The 26299-nt window shown below is 42.1% G+C and overlaps 2 protein-coding genes across 8 annotated transcripts in view; one reads left to right on the forward strand and one right to left on the reverse strand.

The window, feature by feature from the left end:
* LOC110503025 (beta-1,3-N-acetylglucosaminyltransferase radical fringe) overlaps positions 1 to 3989 on the reverse strand; it is a 38654-nt gene extending 34665 nt beyond the window's left edge. For 2 of the 7 annotated variants that reach the window (XM_090217486.1, XM_090217489.1), the window contains exons 1-2: positions 3413 to 3780; positions 1360 to 2841 (exon numbers count right to left, since the gene is read on the reverse strand). In XM_090217486.1, coding sequence (XP_090073612.1) covers positions 1360 to 2043 — 684 coding nt within the window. In that variant the 5' untranslated portion in view covers positions 2044 to 2841; positions 3413 to 3780. Of the gene's footprint in view, positions 1 to 1359 lie in introns of all 7 variants that reach the window. The other 5 variants (XM_090217490.1, XM_036960734.2, XM_090217491.1 and 2 more) reach the window with 5 other exon arrangements.
* Positions 3979 to 24583, forward strand: LOC110502945 (COP9 signalosome complex subunit 1). The gene is made up of 14 exons (XM_090217485.1): positions 3979 to 4521; positions 8049 to 8141; positions 8329 to 8510; positions 8620 to 8787; positions 9268 to 9403; positions 9757 to 9834; positions 9949 to 10009; positions 15751 to 15836; positions 16187 to 16281; positions 16385 to 16490; positions 16730 to 16810; positions 18829 to 18966; positions 20312 to 20446; positions 23461 to 24583. The coding sequence occupies exons 1-14, from the start codon at positions 4489 to 4491 to the stop codon at positions 23533 to 23535; spliced, it is 1467 nt and encodes a 488-aa protein (XP_090073611.1). The 5' UTR covers positions 3979 to 4488; the 3' UTR covers positions 23536 to 24583.
* The last annotated feature ends 1716 nt before the right edge of the window (positions 24584 to 26299 follow it).

Consider the following 26299-nt stretch of genomic DNA (forward strand, 5'->3'; position numbering starts at 1 on the left):
GATTAAATGTTAGGAAGTATGAAAAACTGAGTTTAAATGTATTTGACTAAGGTGCATGTAAACTTCCGACTTCAACCTGTATATGATACAGCCACAACTGTCAGTAAGAGTGATCATGATTGAGTCTTTGAATGAAGAGAATGAGATAAAACTGTCCAGTTTGAGTGGTTTTTGCAGCTCGTTCCAGTCGAGAGCTGCAGCGAACTGAAAAGACAAGCAATCCAGGGATGTGTGTGCTTTGGGAACCTTTAAGAGAATGTGACTGATAGAACCGGTATTGGATGTGGAGGATAAGGGCTGCAGTAGATATTTCAGCTAGGGGGGAGTGAGGCCTAAGAGGGTTTCATAAATAAGCATCAACCAATGGGTCTTGCGAGATGACCAGTTTACAGAGGAGTATAGTGTGCAGTGATGTGTCCTATAAGGAGCATTGGTAGTAAATATGATGGCCAAACGGTAAAGAACATCTAGCCGCTCGAGAACACCCTTACCTGCCGATCTATAAATGATGTCTCCGTAATCTAGCATGAGTAGGATGGTCATCTGAAGCAGAGTTAGTTTGGCAGCTGGGGTGAAAGAGGAGTGATTACGATTGAGGAAACCAAGTCTAGATTTAACTATATCCTGCAGCTTTGATATGTGCTGAGAGAAGGACAGTGTCTAGCCATACTCCCAAGTACTTGTATGAGGTGACAACCTCAAGCTCTAAACCCTCAGAGGTAGTAATAACACCTGTGGGAAGATGGGCATTCTTCTTACCAAACCACATGACCTTTGTTTTTTTTGGAGGTGTTCAGGAGAAGACAGAGAAAGCTGGTTGGGCACTAAGAAAACTTTGTTGTAGAGCGTTTAACACAAAATCCAGGGAGGGGCCAGCTGAGTATAAGACTACCATCTGCAGATAAATGTTTGAGAGAATATATATGATATATTCTATATTTTAAACTGGGTGGTTCGAGCCCTGAAGGCTGATTGGCTGACAGCTGTGGTATATCAGACCGCATACCACGGGTATGACAATACATTTATTTTTACTGCTCTAATTACGTTGGTAACCAGTTTATAATAGCAATAAGGCAACTCGGGGGTTTGGGGTATATAGCCAATATCCAGGCACTCTGCGATGCGTTGTGCATAAGAACATCCCTTAGCCATGGTATATTGGCCATATACCACACCCCCTCGTGCCTCATTGCTTAATTAATTATATGTTCTATATGAGACAGTATGTTCTATATGATATTTTAAGAGAGAGAAAGAGAAAGAGAGAAAGGTGTCCTGGAGGACTTGGTAACAGTACAAGACAAATCTACCCTGTGGACAAAATGTGTGTGTATGCCTACGTGTGTTCCTCCCTACCTGTTCTTTGGCTTTGGACACCCAGGTCTGGAACAGCAGATCCAATCTGGACTTGTGGTACTTCCTGGTGGTCTTCACCGCTATGAAAATGTCTTTCAGCTCCAGAGGGTTCCTGGGCCGAGACCCTCCAGCCCCCATCACACCCCCAGTTCTGTGGAGAAAGTCCCCGTCTGACCCTGTCTGAGAGTCTATATGCTTCCCAGCGCCCTGGGTGTCAGCTCGACGAGCTGTATACACCCAGTCCCCATCCACAGTCCTCTTGGTCTCTCTTGGTGTACTTTGCCCCATAGAGTCACCATCAATCCCATTACGCCCCACTGTCACTTTCCCCATATCTGCCTGGAGAGGAACCACCAGACGTCCAGGGTGCCAGGCAGGCTTGTTGTGGGCCCGGGGCCGGGGAAGGTCCCCCTGATGCTGTGAGGGCTGGAGGGTGGGGATGAGGAGCAACAGGGCACAGAGAGCCAGGGAGAACAGGAAGCAGAGCTTGCTGACACCCATTGAGGAGACATGCATCCTGATTGGCCACTGGAGGGGCCTGTCAGCCGCCAGCGCCAGCTTTGCTCCCCACACCGCCGTGTCCCATCTGTATGACCTCACACGGGAACCTGAAGAGACTTCGACACACAACATCATCATTATCATCATCATCACCCTCACCCCCAAGCCATTAGACTGATTCATAAAAATTGCCACCGGACAATTTACATTGACGACCCCTCCCCCTGTACACTGCTGCTACTCTGTTTGTTTGCTACCTATGCATAGTCACTTCGCCCCCACCTACATGTACAGATTACCTCAACTAGTCTGTACCCCTGCACACTGACTTGGTACTGGTGCCCCCTGTATATAGCCTCGTTATTCTTATTCTGTTACTTTTTGTTATAGCCTACTTGGTAAATATTTTCTTATTCTTGAACTGCACTGTTGGTTAAGGGCATGTAAGTAAGCATTTCACTGTAAAGTCTACACTTGTTGTATTCGGCGCATATGGCAAATGAAGGTTGATTTGATTTGATCATAAAATGACAGTGACACACTTGAGAACATAATCTAGCTGGAAACTGGCTCCTGCATTGGGTTTACTATAGCCTGGGTGACAGACAGACCAGACTGTTTCTACGTAAAAGGACCAAGTTTTCGCTGTACAACTGTATAAATATTCTGTCCATCTCAAATGGCAGAAACTCCCTCTTCTGTCTGACGACTAACTTTTGCTGAATTGGCAAAGACAGGCATGTAGAGTCTGGAAGTTCTCCTCTTGGCACATCATCACTCACGCCCTGCAATTTGTCAGTTTATAAGTGTCACATTAAATAGCAAGACTTACCTTCAGTGTGTGAGCAATTTCCTGTTTGCTGCTATTTTCAGAGTGAATGATACTTCAACTGGTAACAGATGTCTGTTGTAGGAAGCAGAGGGATGAAATCCAACCCTTTTTTCTTTACTAAAATTAGCCTCCTTAGAGAAATATGAGCTCTTAGCACATATATGTGGATATAGCATGAAGGAGAAAGAATGGTTTATGAATTAGATATGAATCATTTACAGGACGGATGTAAATAAATAATCCTAATGCATAAAATAAATGTTAACTTGCCTAGTTTGGGATTATCTAAAACAGTCAAAAATAGAAATAGTTTTTTTCCTCTGAAGATTATGCATCGCAAATCTGGCAGATTGGGGCACTGCCAATAGAAACAGGTCTGACTGCTGTGGGCTTGGTGATTTAAAAAATGTATGAATGCAAAAACAATACGATTTAGCAACATTATCGGCTCTTAAAAAGTCAATTTAAAGTTTAAAAAGATGTTTAGGAGTTGTTTTGTGTCCATTTCGTGCATGTAGGCTGTCCTACGGTAAACAAGAGAGGCAAGAGTCTGTGGTCTAATAAATTATTTTGAATTAGGCTACATTATATGAAAATGTAGCACTTCCTAATCGATATTGAGGCAATAATGTACAATAACCCTAAGTATACCGATTTACTTAAAACACCTATTCTGTGATGAAGAAAATAGCTACATTGTAGGCCTAATAACTTACTTACATGGAAAGAAAATAAACCACATGGCTGTGGATTTACATCTTGTACATTTTGTAAAACAAAACACCAGGGAACTGGTCACCAATAATGAATTAAGTGAGCAGAATCTGACCAAAGAAGAGATAAATAAAGGTTTCCGGGCGCTTTTAATCCTCTTCAACGATCGTCTCTTTTTTGTCTCATCGTCTTGATTTTGATTCGATCGGTCTCAAACTTTAACCATCGCTTTCAGCAGCTCGCTTATACGACCGCGATTCAAAGTAGCCAAGCTGTGCACTCCGCAAGTCAAATGCAAGTGAATTAAACAACATCATGTGTTTCCATTGCGATTATAAACGGTTTATGTTTCTCCGATTCCTCTCAAACCACCTATTAACTTCCTCTCCAAAATAAAATCATCTGAAACTGAGCGCCCTCTGGCTGGTGATGCTGACCTGGCCCTTGCTACAATATGTAACTTTTTGGGAGAATCGAACACATTCACATAGAAATATGAGTTATAGATATTTCATTCATATTGAAAGCAAGTATACGAAGCGGTACTTCTGTTCTATGTGTGCTACTTCTATGCTTCCCGTGCTGAAGTTTCGTTTTGTGTCTTTTACATTCGGTTTTACACGCCAGCTTCAAACAGATGAATATACAATATTATTGGTTATGGAAATATACATTCCACAGCGGTTTAGATCGTACACTGATTCTCTATCCAATGACTGCTTGTTTTGTCACAAACTGAAATTAGGCGAAGCGAACAATCAGGATTTTTGCAACCAGGAAATGGCGGATCGATTTCCGCATAATGAATCTGTCCCTGTAGCATAGTAGCCTAAGGGTGTATTCATTACGCCAATTCTGTTGCAAAACTTTTCTTAAACGGAAGCAAACTGTTTGGAGAAATGATTACATCCCAGGCTACAGCTAGGCTACCTATCAGTTTTCGACCATGTTTCATCTTTTTTTCGTCTGCATCCCGACACATCTGGAGCGGAGCAGACGTCGTTACGTAACGATCCCTGCTGTGAACCCATGCGCCGGATGTGATAACCGCTGTTGATGCAGAACGACAGCAACGGGAAAAGATGCCGTTGCCTGTGCAAGTATTCAACTTTCAGGTAATTAATAATCGATTTTAATGCATTTTTACCCAGCAACGGTGTGGCGGGGATGCACGTGGAGAAGGCTGTGCCCGCGTTTACTTTGGAGCGAGGAAAATTCGATAAGCACGAGAGCCTCCTTCCAATGATCAATTGAGTTGCTAGTTAGGGCCGCTAGCCGTACTGGCAAGCTAGGCTAACTTTCGCAAGTTCATATAGCTAAATATACAGCGTTATATTTCCATTCATTGTTATTCCATACCAACTAAGTGTTAGAATGATCTACTTGTTTTTGAGAAAGGTGCCTATGCATTTCAGGAAGCTGTTCGCTGGTAATTTATGGCTTCAGTTCAGACACTTGACAGTCATGGGGTATTTAACTAGCTAGCTAAGTCAGCTAGTAGTTTAGCAAGCCCTTTTTTAAATTTTGCATTGTGTCTCCAATGTAAATATCCAGTAGGACATCTGGCCACTGTGGTAGTGTAACGTTAGTGTATGACTATTGATTACCTTGTTAACCTGGTTGCAGACTAGGGCTGACCCCTCGATTGTTTGGTCAATAGGCTGTTGGTCGACCGTGATGTCTTTTAGTCAACTCTACTTTTGGTCGAGCAGCAGCAGCAAAAAAAAATATATATATATACATACATACTGTACCAGTCAAAAGTTTGGACATACCTACTCATTCCAGGGTTTTTCTTTATTTGTACTATTTTCTACATTGTAGAATAATAGTGAAGACATCACAACTATGAAATAACACATATGGAATCATGTAGTAACCAAAAAAGTTAAACAAATCCAAATATATTTTATATGTGAGATTCTTCAAAGTAGCCACCCTTTGCCTTTGACAGCTTTGCACACTCTTGGGATTCTCTCAACCAGCTTCACCTGGAATGCTTTTCCAGCAGTCTTGAAGGAGTTCCCACCTATGCAGAACACTTGTTGGCTGCTTTTCCTTCACTCTGCAGTCCAACTCATCCCAAACCATCTCAATTGGGTGATTGTGGAGGCCAGGTCATATGATACAGCAATCCATCATGCTCCTTGATCAGCCTGGAGGTGTGTTTTGAGTCTTTGAGTCTTGTTGAAAAACAAATGATAGTCCCACTAAGCGCAAACCAGATGGAATGGCGTATTGCTGCAAAATACTGTGGTAGCCATACTGGTTAAATATACCTTGAATTTTAAATCACAGACCGTGTCACCAGCAAAGCACCATCACACTTCCTCCTCCGTGCTTCACGGTGGGAATTACACATGCGGTGATCATCCGTTCACCTACTCTGTGTCAAAGACATGGCGGTTGGAACCAAAATTCTCAAATTTGGACTAATCAGACAAAAGGACAGATTTCCACCAGTCTAATGTCCATTGCTCGTGTTTCTTGCCCCAAACAAGTCTCTTCTTCTTATTGGTGTCCTTTAGTAGTGGTCTTTGCAGCAATTTGACCATGAAGGCCTGATTCATGCAGTACTCTGAACAAACAGTTGATGTTGAGATGTCTGTTAAACTCTGTGAAGCATTTATTTGGGCTGCAATCTGAGGTGTAGTTAACTCTAATGAACTTATCTTCTGCAGCAGAGGTAACTCTGGGTCTTCCTTTCCTGTGGCGGTCCTCTTGCGAGCCAGTTTCTTCATAGTGCTTGATGGTTTTTGCAAAATTTTCCCCATGGACTGACCTTCATGTCTTAAAGTAATGATACAATGTCATTTCTATTTGCTTGTTTGAGCTGTTCTTGTCATAATATGGACTTGGTCTTTTACCAGATAGGGCTTTCTTCTGTATACCACCCCTACCCTGTCACAACACAACTGATTGGCTCAAACGCATTAAGAAGGAAAGAAATTCCACAAATTCACTTTTAACAAGGCACACCTGTTAACTGAAATGCATTCCAGGTGACTACCTCATGAAGCTGTTTGAGAGAATGCCAAGAGTGGGCAAAACTGTCATCAAGGCAAAGGGTGGCTACTTTGAAGAATCTCAAATATAATATATTTTGATTTGTTTAACACTTTTTTTGGTTACTACATGATTCCATGTGGTATATCATAGTTTTGGTGACTTCATTATTCTACAGTGTAGAAAAATGTAAAAAATAAAGAAAAACCCCTGTCCAAACTTTTCACTGGTACTGTATATGTACAGAAATAAGACCGATCCTGCTTCTGTTGCCTGTTTGAGTGTTTGTTTAATAGCCTACTTCTTCTGTGAGCACCAAGCCTGACTCAATGACATGTTAAGTAAACAAGTTCCCACATTTTGGGAATTCTTTGCTTTGCTGTAATAAAGGCTTTTCACTTTTCTCTGGTATTATTTATAATTGCCTACTGTAAACAGTGTTTACACTGTTCCAAATGGTCTGAAAAATAATGCAAGTAGTAACACGCCTTTTACTTGTCCTCTTATTGTCATTTATATTATTATCATCATTTCTAATAAGTAATATCATTAGTAGGCTTAATATAGCAGCCTTGTATAACCACCATCAAGCTGTAGGCCAAAGAGTACATCCTGTTTAGTCTTAATACCGTAACTTACTTAGGCCTGTATTTCAATACTTTATATAGGCTACTGTATCATGTATTCATTCATGTCATCACACAGCATATGAGTCATTCATGATTTGAAATGCAATCAAGCATTCTAGTTTTAAAACAAAGCAAGCCTTGAATAATTAGCTTAAACAATAAACTGTTCCATTTTGGAAATTGCATTCATGAATGAATGCGACTGTTTTTAGTCTTTGCTGTAATAAAGGCTTTACAAAAAAAATGTTACAACACACTCTCTGGTATGCTTATAATTTGTTTTGTTTACATTGTTCCAAACGGTCAGAAAAATTATATTGTAATCTAACCGCACCTGTTTGGAGCACCACATTGGAACACATATGTACGCAGTGCCTGCTCCTTACCTTGAATTTTTTGATCTCCAGTATTTTCCACAACTAGTGAAATTTATTCCACACATCTGACTTCCCCATTTACCTCATTAGCAACCAGTAAACATACCCCTGTTTCAAGTTTGTCTTGTCCTCTGCTTCCATTTTGCTGTTCCCAGTTTGTTATAACCAATTTATTGATGTGATTCTGATGGGCTTTAGGTCAGGCCCTATTGGTCACATCCATGCGATGCTTACATGTGTCACGTAATGAGAGCAAAAGTTGAAGGAATAGGGAATGTTTTTCCTAAACAAATGGGATTTCAGTAACAGAACTTTTCAGTCAAATGGCTGTAATTATGTTGCGGCTTCAGGAACACGGACAGCACGATAAACACTGGTGGTGACTGCAGCAGGGAGGAAAGAGTGACAACAGGTGCTAGTCACACAGTCACTCGCTGTCTTTTTTAAAAAAAAAACAGAGCAACAAGTCTGAGCCCAGATGGGCACAATCAAATCAATTGCTTATCGGACTCCCTCTAGGTCAACCAATATTTTGTTTAGCCGGGGACAGCCCTATTGCAGTCAGTATTCCCCTCGTTGATTGTTCCACACTGTTATATGACACTTCAGTGTATGTCCTCTCTTCTTCAGGGGGTTGTGGAGCCCATGCAGATAGATGCTGACCCACAAGAGGACCAGCACAATGCACCAGATGTCAACTATGTGGTGGAAAACCCCACACTGGTATGAATCTATCCAGGGTTTCCCCCTATTAATATTGTAAAAGCCCACTTGTTTCCTGTAGACTGGACTCCAATACCACACAAATTACACATTCTACTGAGATCAAATTAATCTATAGAATCGGTATGTGTAATATTGAGTGAAAAATCTCACTCACTGAGGTGTGTCTCTGTCTTTCTCTCTCTAGGACCTGGAGCAGTATGCGTCCAGCTACAGTGGTCTGATGCGCATTGAGAGGCTGCAGTTCATAGCAGAGCACTGTCCCCAGCTCCGGGCAGAAGCCTTGAAGATGGCCCTGTCCTTCATCCACAGGACCTTCAATGTTGACGTGTACGAGGAGATCCACCGCAAACTCACAGAGGCCACCAGGTACGTGTAGCTGTAGCTCGGGCCTAGCTTAGCCTGTTGTTGGAAAGTGTCTTCAGTTGTTTTCGTTGAGTGTTTGATTCATTTGAGGTGTGTGTGTGTGTGTGTTCAGAGAGGTCCAGGTGGCTACAGATGCCGTTGTGGAGGGCGGGGCAGTCGATCCCCCTCCTCTAGACACAGCGTGGGCCGAGTCGACCAGGAAAAAAGCCCTGCTCAAACTGGAGAAACTGGACACTGACCTGAAGAACTACAAAGGCAACTCCATCAAAGAGAGCATCAGGTGGATTGGAGAAGCTACGATTGTTAGCACCAAGTAGATAATAAACCCGATTTGAATAATCCTCACCTCCAAGAGGATCGGCCTGAGTAAGGTGCTGGATTGATTTCTAAATATTGATCACTTAGAAGTAATCACTGAGTAGTTGACAAGTAGTACTCATTTTTAATGTAAGGTAATTTGCAATGAAAAGTTGTAAAGTTCATTTGTAGATCAGTCATTCTGCATAGTGTTTTGTTCAGGCCAAAGGGGGAGAAACAGACATTTTCCGTTCCTGCCTATATTTGACATTTCAGTCATTTTGCATATGCTCTAATCCAGAGTGATTTACAGGAGCAATTAGAGTTAAGTGCTACGTTCGAGTGCACATCGACAGATTTTCCACCTAGTTGGTTACCGGCCCGACGCCCTTAATGGCTAGGCTACCTTCCACCCCTCTGGTATTGACCCGAACCCTCTCCATGCTATTTATTTTCACTTCAGGCGGGGTCATGATGATCTTGGGGACCACTACTTGGACTGCGGTGACCTCAGCAACGCCCTCAAGTGCTACTCCAGAGCCCGAGACTACTGCACTAGCGCCAAGCATGTAATAAACATGTGTCTTAATGTCATCAAGGTATGTCACCATTATAGTTAGTGGTCAATGTTCTGATGTATTATTTTTTGTCCAGAGAGCAGAAGGGATATTTTTTTTAAGGGCGTCAATAGAGACGGCAGCCGAGCTTCTAGCCCCAAGGCAATTTCTTTTACAAGCATTTCGCTACACAGTTCGCTGCAATAACATCTGCTAACCACTGTATGTGACCAATAAGATTTTATATTCCTCTCTCTCTCATTCTCTCTCCCTTACTCGCTTGAACTCTTGCTTTCTCTGTTATCTGATTAACTCCACTGACAAACACTAGAGGGCAGTCTTGAAATTTGTGTCCTGTAGGCTTTCTTACTGAAATGTGTGTTTTCATCCATCAGGTTAGCGTCTACCTCCAGAACTGGTCCCACGTCCTTAGTTATGTGAGCAAAGCTGAATCCACTCCAGAGATAGCAGAGGTAAGTTATTGGTTCCTCTGAGAGAGAAAGCTTAAGTCTTCTACTGTCTTCTAAAAGACAAACCCAGAAGTGTTCTTCTTTACTGAGGGAATATCTTTGTTCTTTTTGTTTCAGCAACGAGGGGAGAGAGATTGCCAGAGTCAGTCAGTCCTCACCAAATTAAAATGTGCTGCAGGTAATTCACTCTTTGTTGTGCTACAAAGAGATGTACAGAGCAAGGAGGGTTAGTGTATACTATTGCCAAAGCTCTTAGGCCTACGTGTGCACACAGTGCCTTATGCTCATGGCACAGGATATGTGATTTATGACATCATGCTTCTGACACGATCCTATTTAGAAATATTGTTGTTAATTTAAAAGACGGATTGTTTTTGTTTAATTTGATTAATTAACTTATTAGAAAGATTTACCATCCATGGGTTTATGGTGAGGACATACATGGCTCAAATGCAATGCTATTTCTGAAGAAGTGCAAATGTGATCGCCAAGATGGTTCCATGATGTTTATAAAACATGACATTTATAGCAGTATAATGGTGAGTGGATATTCCCCCGCTGTCTGTATATTGGCTCTTTATCCAGCTCCTGTGAAAAGTTTGGCTGTGCATAAAACCCGTCATAGTCTGCCTTTATGGTGTCTAAATACAGTTTCAGGCATTACCTTTTTAAAACAAGTTAAATATTTATTAGAATTTGATTATAATTGTACACTGTATTTGTTTAGGCCTTATCAATAGCCTAGTGAATTTAATCTTACTTATTGACTATGTTTACCATGTCCAGACTACAATTTACAACAGGCCTAGCCCTTATATCAGTGTGAATGCAATTAGAACAATGTGGACTGCAAACACGTTCAAAATATTTTGCAAATATGGGGCAGGCTATTTAATGGACTAACATTTGAATTGGAGTTGATAACAACGCAATACATAAAAGACTGTAAATGCACAACTTGAAGCAACCACATATTTAGCCATGGAGCACTTTCTGATTGGCCACTGAGGGGCCACAACTTGTTTATTCATCAAAAACCCAGCCCTTTCGCACCACCGCCAGCTTACCTGCCCAGAATTCCGGTTGCAAAAATAGCAAAACTATTTGGGTATCTGTACTTCACTATTTACATTTCTGACAACTTTTACTCTTACTTTACTACATTCTTAAGTAAAATGATGTACTTTTTACTCCATACATTTTCTCTGACACCCAAAAATAATCATTACATTTTTAATGCTTAGCAGGATAGAAAAGTGTCCAATTCACATACTTATCAAGAGAACATCCCTGCCCATCCCTACTGCCTCTGATCTGGTGGACTCACTAAATACAAATGTTTCATTTGTAAATTATGTCTGACTGTTGGAATGTGCTCATGGCCATCTGTAAATTTAAAACAAAAACTAAAAATTGTGCCTACGGTTTTCTTAATATAAGGAATTTGAAATTATTCATACTTTACTTTAATACTTAAGTATATTTTAGCAATTACATTTACTTTTGATACTTAAGCATATTTAAAACCAAATACTTTTATACTTTTACTCAATTAGTATTTTACTGGGTGACATTTACTTGAGTAATTTTCTATTCAGGTGTCTTTGCTTTTACTCAAGTATGACATTTGGGTACTTTTCCCACCACTGACCAAGTCCGATCCTAAGCTATTATTTCAACCTTAAAATGCTATTCTTTAAAAGCCCAATGCAACCATTTGTATATCAAATCATTTCTAGATAACAATTAAATACCTTACTGTAATAGTTTTCCATTTAAAATGGACAAAAATCGCTTGTTAGCAAAAAAAAAAAGATTTCTCAGGCAAGAATTTTGCCAGGACTGTCTGAGGTAGGGAAGGGAACTTAAACTGGGTGTTATTGGGAGAGAGCTCTTTATATATTTATTTTTTGGAACTCTATGTTTATTTGTATTTATTTTTTATTACATTTCAAATTACAATAATAGCAAATAGAAATAGGACATCACTACAAGTATATATTTTTCTTAAACATACAATAACATTAAAATAAAGCAAATAAATAAAAATCACTACGTGTTTCAAAAGTTAAAGTACCTCAAATAAAATAAATATAATCAAGTCAGGGATTACAGTGGTATACACCTATGAGTTGTAAGAATACGTAGATGTTTTGTTGTTATTGACTAATTCTGGAGATTTTGCTAAATATTTGATTTCAAGTAAAAAATATATTGCATTTCGGGACAGATTTCAAATGTTTGTTTTTGTGTATGTAAAATTTACCAGAGAGAATGAAGAACATAATGACGAATTGAGTAGCTTTATTGTCATTTGAATAATAACACATTACAAATTCTATTTATTCATCAATTTACCGCCTGGTGGTGTCACCAGGCAAGCCGAAACTCCCACCCATGCAAACAGGCTGATTAGAAGGTTCTCAGGAACCTTTCTCAGGAAATAACACTGATCTAATCTTTTCACACTTTTTAAAGTGTTAGTTTCATCAGCTGTTGCACAATTTTATACAAAACACAGGAAAAACTGGGCCTTTAACACAATATAATACTTATTTAATATGCCTTAATTTTAGGTCATAGTTTTACCTTAATAAAGTGGCCTGAAACTAATGTCTTACAGGCCACAGCATGCCTGCAAGTCACATTATGCTGGTTTGCAAATTGATGTGTAATTCCTATTGAAATCCAGCCAGTGTGGGGATATCCAAACTTTGGCAAAAATCACCTACAACCTGCATTCACAATGACTGCCAGGGTTGGCTAAGACTAAGATTTGAGACTACCTAAAGCATCTAAACTGGAGCAACCATTCAGTAGTAAGTACTAAATTGGATTAGTTTAGAAATATGTCCTTTTTATATTTGAGTAGCATAAGATTAATTACTCAATCAATGTACACAAACATAGATATTGAAACAAGCAATTAGAAAAAATATGCCTGCAAAACAGCATACTGGGAAATATGACAATGATGCGTGTGGTTTTGATTCAACTCTAGTATTAACAATAAAACTGGGGTTATTTTACACCAATGAGTGTTCATTTAACACACTGAAAAATCAACATGTAGGTAACAATGGCCAATTTGCTGTGTAAAACAGTTGAAGTCGGAAATGTACATACACTTAGGTTGGAGTCATTAAAACTCGTTTTTCAACCACACCACACATTTCTTGTGAACAAACTACAGTTTTTGCAAATCGGTTAGGACATCTACTTTGTGCATGACACAAGTAATTTTTCCAACAATTGTTTACAGACAGATTATTTCACTTATAATTCACTGTATTACAATTCCAGTGGGTCAGAAGTTTACATACACCAAGTTGACTGTGCCTTTAAACAGCTTGGAAAATTCCAGAAAAAGATGTCATGGCTTTAGAAGCTTCTGACAAGATAATTGACATAATTTGAGTCAATTGGAGGTGTACCTGTGGATGTATTTCAAGGCCTACCTTCAAACTCAGTGCCTCTTTGCTTGACATCATGGGAAAATCAAAAGAAATCAGCCAAGACCTCAGAAAAAATATTGTAGACCTCCACAAGTCTGGTTCATCCTTGGGAGCAATTTCCAAAAGCCTGAAGGTACCACGCTCATCTGTACAAACAATAGTACGCAAGTATAAACACCATGGGACCACTCAGCCGTCATACCGCTCAGGAAGGAGATGCATTCTGTCTCTTAGCAATGAACATACTTTGGTGCAAAAAGTGCAAATCAATCCCAGAACAACAGCAAAGGACCTTGTGAAGATGCTGGAGGAAACGGGTACAAAAGTATCTATATCCACAGTAAAACGGGTCCTATATCGACATAACTGAACGGCCGCTACACAAGCAAGAAGACTGCTCCAAAACCGCCATAAAATAGCCAGACTACGGCTTGCTACTGCACATGGGGACAAAGATCGTACTTTTTGGAGAAATATCCTCTGGTCTGATGAAACAAAAATAGAACTGTTTGGCCATAATGACCATTGTTATGTTTGGAGGAAAAAGGGGGAGGCTTGCAAGCCAAAGAACACCATCCCAACTGTGAAGCACGGAGGTGGCAGCATCATGTTGTGGGGGTGCTTTGCTGCAGGAGGGACTGATGCACTTCACAAAATAGATGGCATCATGAGGTAGGAAAATGATGTTGCTTCAATATATCTACATCTTAAGACATCAATCAGGAAGTTAAAGCTTGGTCACAAATGGGTCTTCCAAATGGACAATGACTCCAAGCGTACTTCCAAAGTTGTGGCAAAACGGCTTAATCTTGGCGCACGTTAGTGGGATCATTTTCGTCAACATCCGCTGAATTGCAGAGAGCCAAATTCAAATTAAATTACTAAAAATATTTAATTTTCATGAAATCACAAGTGCAATATAGCAAAACACAGTTTAGCTTATTGTTAATCCACCTGGCGTGTCAGATTTCAAAAAGCCTTTCGGCGAAAGCTATCCAAGCTTAGGACATCTCTCTCAGCAGACAAAACATTACAAACATCTAGCAGCAAAGTAGATTGGTCACGAAAGTCAGAAAAGCAATAAAATGAATCTCTTGCCTTTGATGATCTTCGGATGTTTGCACTCACAAGACTCCCAGTTACACAATAAATGTTATTTTTGTTCCATAAAGATTATTTTTAAATCCAAAAACCTTCTTTTGGTTGGCGCGTTATGTTCAGAAATCAACAGGCTCGAGCGGTCACGATGGGGCAGATGAAAATTCCAAATAGTATCCCTAACGTTCGTAGAAACATGTCAAACTTTTTTTATAATCAATCCTCAGGTTGTTTTTACAATAAATAATCGTTAATATTTCAACCGGACCGTAGCTTTTTCAATAGGAGTGAGAGAGAAAATGTTTGCTCCAAGCTGGTCACGCATGCAAAACTCTGCTGGCACCCAGCCATCCAATGACGTGTGATCTTTCTCGCTCATTTTTCTGAATAAAAGCCTGAAACTATGTCTAAAGACTGTTCACACCATGTGGAAGCCATAGGAAAAGGAATCTGGTTGATATCCCTTTAATTGGAGGGAAGGCATGCAATGGAACAGAGAGGTTTCATCATGGTTGGATTTTCCTCAGGTTTTCGCCTGCAATATCAGTTCTGTTATACTCACAGACAATATTTTGACAGTGTTTTCTATCCTAATCTGACAATTATATGCATATTCTAGATTCTGGGCCTGAAAAATAGGCAGTTTCATTTGGTTTAAGGACAACAAAGTCAAGGTATTGGAGTGGCCATCACAAAGGCCTGACCTCAATCCTATAGAAAATATGTGGGCAGAACTGAAAAAGCATGTGTGAGCAAGGAGGCCTACAAACTGACTCAGTTACACCAGCTCTGTCAGGAGGAATGGGCCATAATTCACCCAACTTATTTTGGGAAGCTTGTGGAAGGCTACCCGAAACGTTTGACCCAAGTTAAACTATTTAAAGGCAATGCTACCAAATACTAATTGAGTGTATGTAAACTTCTGACGCACTGGGAATGTGATGAGACATAAAAGCTGAAATAATTATTATTCCTACATTTCACATTCTTAAAATAAAGTGGTGATCCTAACTGACCTAAGACAGGGAATTTTTAATAGGATTAAATGTCAGGAATTGTGAAAAACAGAGTTTTTAAATGTATTTGGCTAAGGTGTATGTTAACTTCCAACTTCAACTGTAAGTGTTTTCACCCGTTCTCTAGAAGGTATAAAAACACTAACAGATGCCAACCTTCAACAAACACGCTAACAACAGATGCCAACCTTTAAAGGGTGCAGACGCTCATGCTAATACTTTGTTTAAATGAAAATGGATTAGTTTTAAACCGACTAATCCATTGTGCTTTTACCGGGTTTTCTCCCCAGTTTAATTTGACCTCTCGTTGTTGTTCCTCCTCCCCGTCTGTCTGTGGTTCTGTCCCCCAGGCCTAGCAGAGCTGGCCTCCAGAAAGTACAAACAAGCAGCCAAGTGCTTCCTGCTGGCCTCCTTCGACCACTGTGACTTCGCTGAGGTTAGTCTGCCTGTCTGTGACTTCACTGAGGCCTGTCGGCTTGCCTGTCTGTCGGCTTGCCTGTCTGCCTGTCTTTCTGTCTGTGTAGTATCTTAAAGGTGAAGTCTGTGACTTCCCTGAGTTGCCTTTTTAAAAGTGAACTCTGTACTTTCGCAGTCCCCTGTTACCAGAGAAAGTAAGAACATATTTTAAAAAACAAAATGTTGCTGTTGATGAATGGAGAGTTCTCCATAATGTGTTATTGTTAATCAACAATTGCTACTAGACAAATGCTAATTATTGTTTCTGTTGATGTTCCAATGTCCTGTACTTTATGGCGCTATTGATTGCGTGTGTGCGTGCGTCTCCAGCTCCTGTCCCCCAGTAATGTAGCTGTGTATGGAGGGATGTGTGCCCTCGCCACCTTTGACAGACAGGAGCTGCAGAAAAACGTCATCTCAAGCAGGTGTGTACGCCTGTGTTCTGCTGTATAAACTGTGTGTGTTCATGTATCGTAATTGATATGTCCAACAGTCCACCGTCATTGATTCATGTCTTTGTCGTCCCAGCTCCTTTAAATTATTCCTAGAGTTGGAACCTCAGGTCCGTGACATCATCTTTAAGTTCTACGAGTCAAAGTACGCTTCCTGTCTCAAAATGCTGGACGAGATCAAGGTGAGATTGATGTTTTAAAGATGTAAGATCAGTAATCAATACTAATGATGCATTGGTGTGAATACCACAAAACTGGTAGAGTAGAAGTTGGAAACGGGAATGAAACAAAGTAACTAAAGCAAGTAACATGATTTGATACGTTGAAAACAATGATGCGTTTTCATTATGTTGATGATGATGTTGATAACACGTGTTTGAAAGCTGTCCTAAATTCAGACTGCCACCCTCTTTTCTCTCAGGATAACCTGCTGTTAGACATGTACCTGGCCCCCCACGTACAGACGCTCTACACACTGATCAGGAACAGAGCTCTCATACAGGTGAGACAGATGGGACAGAAAAAAAAAATCTCCAGTACTCCATATAATACTGAACATCACCATTGGGTATTCTGTTGTCTTCCTTGAACACTCACAACTACGTTTGAGTTCTAATAATCAATTTGTCAATCAAGGGTTCCCCCATCGACTTAAATAATAGGCAATCATGCGTCTGGAGGGAAAGAATCAGATACAAAACTTCTCTCTCTGTCATACTTATAGCTCAGGCAGCGATCAAAACTACATTTAGCTGAGGATTCTGAATACCTCTGACCCCTAGCGGCAAACATCTACAGGGGATAAGTCCCAAACGGCACCCTATTCCCTATATGGTGCACTACTTTTGACCATAGCTCTAGGGTGTCAATTGGCTGCCACTTTGGACAACCAGGGTTAACTGGACCAGCAGGTAGTGGATGGACTTCCAGGGTTAACTGGACCAGCAGGTAGTGGATAGACAACCAGGGTTAACTGGACCAGCAGGTAGTGGATGGACAACCAGGGTTAACTGGACCAGCTGGTAGTGGATGGACTTCCAGGGTTAACTGGACCAGCAGGTAGTGGATGGACAACCAGGGTTAACTGGACCAGCAGGTAGTGGATGGACAACCAGGGTTAACTGGACCAGCTGGTAGTGGATGGACTTCCAGGGTTAACTGGACCAGCAGGTAGTGGATGGATAACCAGGGTTAACTGGACCAGCAGGTAGTGGATGGACAACCAGGGTTAACTGGACCAGCAGGTAGTGGATGGACAACCAGGGTTAACTGGACCAGCTGGTAGTGGATGGACAACCAGGGTTAACTGGACCAGCAGGTAGTGGATGGATAACCAGGGTTAACTGGACCAGCAGGTAGTGGATGGACAACCAGGGTTAACTGGACCAGCAGGTAGTGGATGGATAACCAGGGTTAACTGGACCAGCTGGTAGTGGATGGATAACCAGGGTTAACTGGACCAGCAGGTAGTGGATGGATAACCAGGGTTAACTGGACCAGCAGGTAGTGGATGGACAACCAGGGTTAACTGGACCAGCAGGTAGTGGATGGACTTCCAGGGTTAACTGGACCAGCAGGTAGTGGATGGACAACCAGGGTTAACTGGACCAGCAGGTAGTGGATGGACTTCCAGGGTTAACTGGACCAGCAGGTAGTGGATGGACAACCAGGGTTAACTGGACCAGCAGGTAGTGGATGGACTTCCAGGGTTAACTGGACCAGCTGGTAGTGGATGGACAACCAGGGTTAACTGGACCAGCAGGTAGTGGATGGATAACCAGGGTTAACTGGACCAGCAGGTAGTGGATGGACTTCCAGGGTTAACTGGACCAGCAGGTAGTGGATGGACAACCAGGGTTAACTGGACCAGCAGGTAGTGGATGGACAACCAGGGTTAACTGGACCAGCAGGTAGTGGATGGACTTCCAGGGTTAACTGGACCAGCAGTTAGTGGATGGACAACCAGGGTTAACTGGACCAGCAGGTAGTGGATGGACTTCCAGGGTTAACTGGACCAGCAGGTAGTGGATGGACAACCAGGGTTAACTGGACCAGCAGGTAGTGGATGGACAACCAGGGTTAACTGGACCAGCAGGTAGTGGATGGACTTCCAGGGTTAACTGGATCAGCAGGTAGTGGATGGACAACCAGGGTTAACTGGACCAGCAGGTAGTGGATGGACAACCAGGGTTAACTGGACCAGCAGGTAGTGGACTAAATTAGTTCTACTTAACATCTTGGTGTGCCTTTTCTGTTTTACCACAGTGGGATGATTGTGTGAGTTACGCTGGTGTAATGTTATAAATATGTAGTCAAAAAAATGAACATGAAACATTCAGCAGTTCCTGTCCCCTTGCTCCCATGGCCAGTATTATTGGGTGTGTTTGCAGGAAGGTCTGCTCTAATCTATACTGTTGTTTTGTTTAGGTGTAGTGGGTATAGTGGTGTGGGTGAGGGGCATGTGTGTGCGTGCCGACAGTATCTCTGTACTTTTCATGCGTGTGTGTGTGTGTGTGACAGTACTTCAGCCCGTACGTGTCTGCAGACATGACTAAGATGTCCCAGTCCTTCAACACCACAGTGTTATCTCTGGAGGATGAACTGACCCAGCTCATACTGGAGGGACTGATCAACGCACGTATAGACTCTCACAGCAAGGTAACACACACACACGTATAGACTCTCACAGCAAGGTAACACACACACACATGTATATAGACTCTCACAGCAAGGTAACACACACATGTATAGACTCTCACAGCAAGGTAACACACACACACACGTATAGACTCTCACAGCAAGAACACACACACAAGTATATACTCTCATAGCAAGGTAACACATACGTATAGACTCTCACAGCAAGGTAATACACACACACGTATAGACTCTCACAGCAAGGTAACACACACACACACGTATAGACTCTCACAGCAAGGACACACACACACACACACACACATATAGACTCTCACAGCAAGGTAACACACACACACGTATAGACTCTCACAGCAGGGTAACACACACACATATAGACTCACACATCAAGGTAACACACACATGTATAGACTCTCACAGCAAGGTAACACACACACGTATAGACTCTCACAGCAAGGTAACACACACACACACACACACAAGTATATACTCTCACAGCAGGGTAACACACACACACACGTATAGACTCTCACAGCAAGGTAAAACACACATGTATAGACTCTCACAGCAAGGTAACACACACACACACACGTATAGACTCTCACAGCAAGGTAACACACACACACACACAAGTATATACTCTCACAGCAAGGTAACACACACACACATGTATAGACTCTCACAGCAAGGTAACACACACACGTATAGACTCTCACAGCAAGGTAACACACACACACACACACAAGTATATACTCTCATAGCAAGGTAACACTCACAGCAAGGTAACGCACACACACACACACACACACACACATATAGACTCACAGCAGGTAACACACACACACGTATAGACTCTCACAGCAGGGTAACACACACACACGTATAGACTCTCACATCAAGGTAACACACACATGTATAGACTCTCACAGCAAGGTAACACACACACGTATAGACTCTCACAGCAAGGACACACACACACACACACACACACAAGTATATACTCTCATAGCAAGGTAACACACATACGTATAGACTCTCACAGCAAGGTAACACACACACACGTATAGACTCTCACAGCAAGGTAACCCACACTCAAGAGTCAAGACACATATCCACCCCCATCTCTCTCACACACACATGCACACAAAATGAGCTCAGATCACTCTTTCATTGTCTTGTAATGCAAGACTTGTAATGCAACATGGTATATTGATTTGACAGTGATCCAAATGGTTTGTCACATCACTCTTATCCCCAGCATGTCTCTCTCCTCCCTTCTCTCTTTGAGATGCCAAGCACGTTTCTCTACAGACAGACAATAAAGTACTCTCTTTCCTCATCTTAGATCCTGTATGCGCGGGATGTCGATCAGCGGAGCCACACGTTTGAGAAGTCGATCCACATGGGCAAAGAGTTCCAGAGGCGAGCCAAAGCCATGATCCTACGAGCTGCTGTGCTGCGCAACCAGATACACGTCAAGGTACCGCTGTGCATGGGATCTCCCAGGGGTTTTATGGCAGCCTTCTCTTTGCTCTTCTCCCTCTGGGATATGGACATCCCTCACAACAGCCTCAAACAGCCTCCCTTTCAGTGTACTATCTCTCTTCTTTCTGTCTCTTTCCCATCTCTGCTTGTCTTCCTTTCATTTTCTCTCTCGTTGCCCTCTGGTCCACCCCGTCTTCTCTCCAGGCTGTCCTCCCCCTCTCCTCTCAGCCACCCACCACAGCTCATTTCCACACATCAGGGGTTTTGAAATAAAATACCTTAGATTCAGTGGAGTCTCTATCCCTCTCCCCCCCAGTCGCTCCAAAAATTTGCACAAGTTATAGTCAGTCACCTTCCATCGAGGCTGCTAGCTAAATATGCTAACGAGCGTTTTGTAAACGGATCTGAAATCCTTATTGTAATTTCTGCTCGGCATCAGACTAATTTTGTGCTTCTGTTGCACTTCTCCACTCTGAGAATTCACAAACGGACATTCTCTCAGCTGCCACCTGATGTACAGGATGAACAAGGGTTTAGTGCCATTTTCACTGCATAGGAACCATTTACCGGTGCTGCCTGTATATAGCTTTGTTATTATTATTCTTATGGTACTTTTAATTATCACTTTTTATTTTAGTCTACTTGGTAAATGTTATCTTAACTCCTCTTGAACTTCGCTGTTGGTTAAGGGCTTGGAGGTAAGCATTTCACTGTAAAATCTACACTTGTTGTATTCGGCGCATGTGACAAATACATTTTGATTTGGATTGCCTCAGATATATACTGTATTAAATCAATGGCAAAAATGTAGGCTGAATGGGGGCTACCCAGAGATGCAAAAGCAGCCTGCCGAGGGCATAGCAGTCCACTGAATGGGGGCTACCCAGAGATGCAAAAGCAGCCTGCCGAGGGCATAGCAGTCCACTGAATGGGGGCTACCCAGAGATGCAAAAGCAGCCTGCCGAGGGCTTAGCAGTCCACTGAATGGAGGCTACCCAGAGATGCAAAAGCAGCCTGCCGAGGGCATAGTAGTCCACTGAATGGGGGCTACCCAGAGATGCAAAAGCAGCCTGCCGAGGGCATAGCAGTCCACTGAATGGGGGCTACCCAGAGATGCAAAAGCAGCCTGCCAAGGGCTAAGCAGTCCACTGAATGGAGGCTATACGCCAGAGATGCAAAAGCAGCCTGCCGAGGGCATAGCAGTCCACTGAATGGGGGCTACCCAGAGATGCAAAAGCAGCCTGCCGAGGGCATAGCAGTCCACTGAATGGGGGCTACCAAGAGATGCAAAAGCAGCCTGCCGAGGGCTTAGCAGTCCACTGAATGGGGGCTACCCAGAGATGCAAAAGCAGCCTGCCGAGGGCATAGCAGTCCACTGAATGGGGGCTACCCAGAGATGCAAAAGCAGCCTGCCGAGGGCATAGCAGTCCACTGAATGGAGGCTACCCAGAGATGCAAAAGCAGCCTGCCGAGGGCTTAGCAGTCCACTGAATGGGGGCTACCCAGAGATGCAAAAGCAGCCTGCCGAGGGCTTAGCAGTCCACTGAATGGGGGCTACCCAGAGATGCAAAAGCAGCCTGCCGAGGGCATAGCAGTCCACTGAATGGGGGCTACCCAGAGATGCAAAAGCAGCCTGCTGAGGGCTTAGCAGTCCACTGAATGGGGGCTACCCAGAGATGCAAAAGGGTAGCTACATTGAACAAAAATAAAAGTGCCACATGTAAAGTGTTGGTCCCATGTTTTATGACCTGAAATAAAAGATCCCAGACATTTTCCAGATGTACATAAACATTATTTTTCTATACTTTTGTGCAGAAATGTGTTTGCATCCCTGTTTGTGAGCATTTCTCCTTGCCAAGATAATCCAACCACCTGACATTTGTGGCATATCAAGTAGCCTATTAAACAGCATGATCATTACAGAGGTGCACCTTGTGCTGGGAACAATAAAAGGCCAATCTATAATGTGCATTTTTGTCACACAATGTCACACAAACAGATGTCTCAAGTTTTGCTGAGGAGTATATCTGTCTGTAATAAAGCCCTTTTGTGGGGAAAGACTAATTCTGATTAACTGGGCCTGGCTCCCCAGTGGGTGGGCCTGGCTGCCAAGTGGGTGGGTCTATGCCGACCCATGGCTGCACCCCTGCCGAGTCATGTGAAATCAATAGATTAGGGCCTATTTACTTTTATTTCAATTGACTGATTTCCTTATGAACTGTAACTCAGTAAAATCTTTTAAATTGTTGCATGTTGCGTTTTATTTTTGTTCAGTATATTTTCTGCCAAATGTGTTGCACTAATGTATTTTCTGTGAAGGAAAACGCCCCTCATAACTGTATTATGAAAAAAACCCCACTGACTTTCAATATAAAACGCGACCCCTGTCAATACACAGCTGGACTCATCTGCTCCTGCGTTCTCCCGTTGTGCTATTTACAAACACGTGACTGGCTCAACTGTTCTGGGGAACTATGGAAAGCTTCATAATGTGACAGGTGAAATGAAGAACACAATCTGCTTTATCTCCTAACGTTTTGCCCAAGTTGACTGCAGGTATTTACTTAAAAAGTAGCTATTAATATGATTATTTTTTGGGAAAACATCAAAGAAATAGTTTCAGCGGTTTTGACGGTATTGAAAAACCATCCCGTGGCTATTTCCAAATACCCAAGCCTAATAACCATGGTAGCCAAAATAATGGCCTGCCCAGCATTTTTATACATGACCCTTAGCATGATGAGATGTTTATTACTTAACTCAGGAACAACACCTGTGTGGAAGCACCTGCTTTCAATATACTTTGTATCCCTCATTTCCTCAAGTGTTTCTATTATTTTGGCAGTTAACTGTATGTGTTCTTACGTCTGAAAACTGGTAAACACATCAGCATGCAGGATGAGAATTAAGATATATTTTTCCCTACTTAGCTTATAGAGAACGTCCACCAGAACGTCCACCACTCAACCTTGTTTTTCCCTCCTTCTCTCCCTCTCGATCTCCCTCCAGTCTCCTCCCAGAGAGGGAAGCCAAGGCGAACTTAACTCTGCCAACAGCCAATCACGAATGAGCACCAACATGTGAACATTCCCCTGAGACCTCTGTCTTACAGGAAGTTACCATGTCAGTGGGTTCCGCCAGGGGGAACTAGCACCCCTCCACCCCATCCCTCCATCTCTGAGGCTCCTCCTCCGACTCAGTGCTGCATCTGCCTGCTGAAAGAAACATACAAACTGAAACGTCAACTTTCATAGCTTGCAACTCAAATGGCACCTTTATTCAATATATAGTGCACCATGTTTGGCCAATAGAGCTCTGGTCAACCGTAGTGCACTATATAGCGAATAAGGGTGCCATTTTGGATGCAGCCTAGGACTTTGTTCATGTGAGAAGTGATCGTCTGTGTAGACTGAAGACTTGATGAGCAATCTGTGTGTTAATGTTATAGCGGGAAGGCTGCGTGTGTGGCGCTCTCTTCTTAGTAGTGTCCTCTTTTTGTCCTTTGTATGAGATGCACCTTTCTTCCCTCGCTTTCATTTTTCTTTCTGATGATGACAGACTTTGAATTCACCCACTGAAGATTAAACAGAACACACACATACCTAAGAACCAATGTCCACAAGATCTGATTTTAAAATAAATATGTATGATAATCAGAAGCTTGGTCAGGACATTTTGTCTTCTCTCAATATGTGTTTTTTACAAGTTGCACAATAAGCCGATTTCTCACACACACACACACACAGACCCCTCCTTAACATTGTTTATTTATGACTACTAAATCACAGAATGCTGATACTAATAAAACATTATTTTTGAGGAAGATTGCAATGACTTTCAATGTTATGATTTGATTAGTTTTATTCGGATCCCCATAGTGACGCCTAGTCTTACTGGGGTCCGACATATAAAGAAAAAGACATTACAGTCAAAAGGCTTTACAATTTGCATACATTTAAAAAGCATGAACATGTAGTGAGTGTGCATCTATCCGTTGCCGGTGCTTAATTTGAGCCGGATCCCGCACTGTTTTGTTCTGGGACATATTTGGCTGGATCTGGTACCTCTTGGTTTGAAAAATAATTTAGACTTTCTGCAATGTAAAAATTCTAATAAAAGTGATCAAAGTTAATTTCGAGTAGCCTCTTTGTTAATTCGTTTTAAAAAATGCATATAAAAAAAGTAGATTTTTCAGCCCGGGACTGCTATTTTAAGGCAGCGTTTCAAACTCAAAGTAGACAGCCATCGGCACTAAACCCTCAGCCCTTGAATGATGTTTTACATGGTCATATCTGAATGTATCTCAAATGTCCCTTACCCAAGCAAAGGAGAACGACGATCACAGAGGAAACGTCCTTGGTGGAAATCTTTGAAGTTGAGCTTAAAAAACAAGCAACCTAAAGCTATTAATGTACCTTGTAAGTTAATGTAGCTAGCTAGCAATCCTGTCAGGTTACTACAGTTACTCATAGCTGGCTAGCTAGTTTTATAGTTTAGTCATTTATTCCAATACATTTCAGAATTCCAAAAAACAAGTTTATGACCTAACCATGTTTTATAGGCTCCTCACTATGAGACTAAGCCAATTTGCCAAAGCTAAAATGAATGTCCATATATATATTTTTAATCAAGATAGTTTCATACTTTTTTATAACATGCCAAAAATGGAGCTAAATCGAGGGCCGAGGTATGGCGCCAAATACCTGCCAAAAGGTTGAACTTACAAAGCATGTAGAGGTCTGTAATTGTTTTTATCATAGGTACACTTCAACTGTGAGAGATGGAATCTAAAACAAAAATCCAGAAAATAACATTATGATTTTTAAGTAATTAATTTGCATTTTATTGCATGACATAAGTATTTGATCACCTACCAACAATTAAGAATTCCGGCTCTCACAGACCTGTTAGTTTTTCTTTTTCTCCACTCATTACCTGTATTAACTGCACCTGTTTGAACTCGTTACCTGTATAAAAGACACCTGTCCACACACTCAATCAAACAGACTCCAACCTCTCCACAATGGCCAAGACCAGAGAGCTGTGTAAGGACATCAGGGATAAAATTGTAGACCTGCACAAGGCTGGGATGGGCTACAGGACAATAGGCAAGCAGCTTGGTGAGAAGGCAACAACTGTTGGCGCAATTATTAGAAAATGGAAGAAGTTCAAGATGACGGTCAATCACCCTCGGTCTGGGGCTCCATGCAAGATCTCACCTCGTGGGGCATCAATGATCATGAGGAAGGTGAGGGATCAGCCCAGAACTATACGGCAGGACCTGGTCAATGACCTGAAGAGAGCTGGGACCACAGTCTCAAAGAAAACCATTAGTAACACACTACGCCGTCATGGATTAAAATCCTGCAGCGCACGCAAGGTCTCCCTGCTCAAGCCAGCGCATGTCCAGGCCCGTCTGAAGTTTACCAATGACAATCTGGATGATCCAGAGGAGGAATGGGAGAAGGTCATGTGGTCTGATGAGTCAAAAATAGAGCTTTTTGGTCTAAACTCCACTCGCCGTGTTTGGAGAAAGAAGAAGGATGAGTACAACCCCAAGAACACCATCCCAACCGTGAAGCATGGAGGTGGAAACATCATTCTTTGGGGATGCTTTTCTGCAAAGGGGACAGGACGACTGCACCATATTGAGGGGAGGATGGATGGGGCCATGTATCGCCTAGCCAGTCTCCAGACCTGAACCCAATAGAAAATCTTTGGAGGGAGCTGAAAGTCCGTATTGCCCAGCGACAGCCCCGAAACCTGAAGGATCTGGAGAAGGTCTGTATGGAGGAGTGGGCCGAAATACCTGCTGCAGTGTGTGCAAACCTGGTCAAGAACTACAGGA

The sequence above is a fragment of the Oncorhynchus mykiss genome, chromosome 23 (assembly GCF_057628025.1).
Source record: "Oncorhynchus mykiss isolate SJ-2025 chromosome 23, ASM5762802v1, whole genome shotgun sequence".
In the NCBI taxonomy this organism is placed as follows: Eukaryota; Metazoa; Chordata; class Actinopteri; order Salmoniformes; family Salmonidae; genus Oncorhynchus; species Oncorhynchus mykiss.